At 42.4% G+C, this 3,344-nt stretch overlaps 1 protein-coding gene across 7 annotated transcripts; it reads right to left on the minus strand.

Moving 5' to 3' along the window:
• Positions 1-386: 386 nt before the first annotated feature.
• Positions 387-2,842, minus strand: LOC119349616. Of its 7 annotated transcripts, none has more exons than XR_005169467.1 (7): positions 2,786-2,836; positions 2,560-2,693; positions 1,882-2,001; positions 1,638-1,742; positions 1,308-1,377; positions 731-857; positions 387-443 (listed from the first exon to the last, which is right to left on the minus strand). XR_005169467.1 is itself a non-coding variant. In XM_037617674.1 (7 exons), exons 3-7 carry the CDS (start codon positions 2,121-2,123, stop codon positions 987-989), a joined length of 567 nt encoding a protein of 188 aa, XP_037473571.1. In that variant the 5' UTR covers positions 2,124-2,152; positions 2,560-2,693; positions 2,786-2,842; the 3' UTR covers positions 947-986. The 7 variants fall into 7 exon arrangements, 4 of the variants coding, with proteins under 4 accessions (XP_037473573.1, XP_037473571.1, XP_037473570.1 ...); XR_005169466.1 differs by having other exon boundaries at positions 388-443; positions 744-857; XM_037617674.1 differs by lacking the exons at positions 387-443; positions 731-857 and adding exons at positions 947-1,233; positions 2,099-2,152 and having other exon boundaries at positions 2,786-2,842.
• Positions 2,843-3,344: the final 502 nt, after the last annotated feature.

A 3,344-nucleotide genomic window follows, 5' to 3' on the forward strand; every position in this document is an offset into this window, starting at 1 on the left:
AAGAGCTTTGCCATCTGCTGGCAGATGGCAAAGGGCCCAAATAGGCCAGCCCAAATTTTACGTGTAGATGACACGTGGCCTCTTTGCCATCTGCCAGCTGATGGCAAAGCTCTTTGCCATCTGCCAGCAGATGGCAAAGTGCCTATATTGCCCCATTTAATTTTGTTTTTTCTTATATCAATTCATTTTTACAGAAAATCAAACACAAATATATTTATATGACTAATATAGCATATTCACCACATATTACCAATAGTCATGAACACATATATATCGAACACATATCCAACACATGTTACCAATAGTAGCAAGTTTCATCCATACATATACATAGTTTCATCAATATTACACAGTTTCATCATAGGTAGCAAGTTTCACAAAGTCAAAACAAAAACTAAAGACAAGCACTCCATCAACCCAAGCTTCCGTGATCTGAAGCAAATCTACAAAATGGGAAAGAGAAAGTTAAAAGAAGAAGACTAGAAGACATATAGACAAGCACCCGAAGAAAGTTAGAAGAAGAAGACTAGAAGACACTAGCGGGTAGTGCGCGACGGCACGCCGCGCTCTATGGATTGGTAAGTTATTTGATTTTTGTAATGTTTGGTGAGTCGTCCCAAGACTTAGTAGTTCATACAAGAAAAAGGTACACCTAGTTGGTACGTGCATAAGTGATCTACAATAGGTTGGCAATGGCTACTGCAGTTGGATATATAGAATCGCAAAGGACCTGAGATGTTGACCTTCTAGTTGGGTTTGTCTCTGGCAACTATGGACGCCTCGCTAGGTAGGAGAAACTTCCCAACTATTTGTCTCTTGTGCGTCTGTTGCCCGTGTAGATGATCTGTGTGTTGTTCCTAAGAAAGAAATGGTGTACAATTAACAGGGAAAGGACATAACTTTCATGGATAAAAAACCAGCTCCCTGAAGGAAAAGAAAGGCAAAATAATGAAGAGAAACATCAGTTAAAATTAAGTTCAATATGTCTATTTTCTACTTGGGAGTTCAACATTTGCAATTACATCCCTTGATTTAAAATTAAAAAAATTCAGAAGTACAAAACTGGGATAAAATGCATGCTCCTGAATGTAACACAATGCAGAGATTATGTTTCCTTTTGCAGGCATGCATGTATGTAGACATGGATGACAGAAAAGGTGTTTCTTCTTTCGATGAAGAAGAATCATAGATCTCCGACCGCAGCTTAAGTTTGGAATTTCTGTTGACCCCAGCCTGTTAAAATTTATACATGCATATCAACCAGTGGAACTCCTCACTTCGGGGAGCTGGGGCAGGCCGGTGGGTACCTCATGGGATGTGGGGCAGGCCGTCCCCATGCTCTCTCTCTGCTGTTTATGTAGCAATTCGCCTTGTAGTCTGAAGCATACGAACTTGTATCAGCATCTATATGTTTATGTCCCTATCATCTTATATTTGGATAAAATTATTACTGAATAAAATAGCATCAAGAAAAAAACAAGAGGAACATATGATCAAAATGCGGTCTGTTAGTGTGCTAATATGCATCTTTGGTGGTACTTTTGCTAAAAACTGAGTGCCCAAATGAAAGTAAGTGCAACCAGGAGAAAGTAAAACAACCATACACTGCCTAAAAACATAGTACAAACTTCACTGACCCTGCTGAAGACGAAAACAAGAGGCTGGATGAAGAAGCTGCTCCACAGTACTCAAGGATCGTGGTGAGAGACGAAAACTTAGAGCTTCATGGAGAAATTGCATGTCTGAAGGTTGTAGATAGGGCTAGTCAATCAGTTCAGGTACAAAAAGGGCCCCAGACTGCAGCAAAATGAACTGAAAAGATATCTTCTGAACCTATAAAAGCTCCAGTTTCTCTAGCAAGGGGAAAATTCAGAGTTATACCTATTGAGTAGATTTCCAGGCCCGACAGTATGCAGTGTGCATGCGAACTCGACCTCAAAACAGAATACAATACGTGCTGGCGGCTGATAGCTTTCCGATTGGAACACACAATACGGCTCCCTGCAAAAAGCAAAAAACACAATATGGCTTGGCTGATTGATTTTTATTGACTTGATTCCCGGGAGGATTACTTACGCTCAAGATGAGAAAGGCACACCTCCGTACGCCTGAATCAAGTGCATTGGTATACACTAGGCCGTTGCCACACATCCTGGAGATACAAGGCACGTCAACAACGCATCTATACGCGGCAACGTTGCAGACACATAGACGGTCAATCGCACGCACAATGTCTGTACCATATCAGCACATCCTGTACAATATAACTGCTATGACATCAAGTGCATCGGTACCATGACGCCACCGTAACACCGTACCACTCTATACTAACTTCTAACTGGACACGCAGCAACAAAACAACAACCAGAGTTTAACTCACCCATGTACAGACAGACTCTGTTAATAAGGCAGGAACAACAATTCATTGTGATACAGCAAAGACAGTCAAGCAATATAGCCCTGATCAAATCAGAACCAGCAACAGGAACGTCACTACATTAAGCAACACCAAGACAATTGACAAAATATCATCAGTCTAGTCTGATCCAATCAACTCACCATCAACAACCACGGGAACTTTGACCGCCTGGGGGTCCGGCTGGGGCTGAGGGGCAGGGAGGGGCAGATATGGCAGGCCATTGGTGACGGCTTTGGCCAACTTGTATGCAACGACGTCAGTCCAGTCATCAGAACTATAAGATTGTATGAACACATTCAGCCAAGTGATGTGCAAGCAGCGAAGAAAACAGAAAATAGAGATTGCAGTCCATTGCTAAAGACTTACCCGGGTAGAAAACCAACCATCTTAACGGCAAGGGGAAAGGTGACCTGAAAAACATTCATTCAGCATATGAATCAGATACACTATAAATAAACAAGTAGTGTTTGCTGCACAACAAGGTCACTGTCCAGGATAATTGACCGCATGGTAAATACAAAACAGGAAGAGAAATAACCGCATAGCAGCAGAGTTTTACAGCAGATTAATCAGATCAAGCACTAGGATATATTCGACCTGCAGTACTGTGGTACCGGAATCATACAGGCAAATCAATCAGTTTTCTCTAGGACAAACTTGAATCGTACTGGCACATCAACCTCCTACAGTAGTGCAACCGTATAGGCCAATCAACCTCCAACAGTATGGAATCGCACAGGCAAACCAATCTACGAACCACTTTCGAACCGGCAAATCAACCGGATCCAGAGAAGCATCGACGAACCCCATGAACGACCGAACTATCTACAGTTGCGAATCCCGACGTGAACGAACTACCGAACGATCAATCTCCCGTTCCAGAGCTGGAACAACACACCGGGACTACTCAGAGAACACAAGCTGG

Source organism: Triticum dicoccoides, chromosome 1B, assembly GCF_002162155.2.
Source record: "Triticum dicoccoides isolate Atlit2015 ecotype Zavitan chromosome 1B, WEW_v2.0, whole genome shotgun sequence".
Classification (NCBI taxonomy): domain Eukaryota; kingdom Viridiplantae; phylum Streptophyta; class Magnoliopsida; order Poales; family Poaceae; genus Triticum; species Triticum dicoccoides.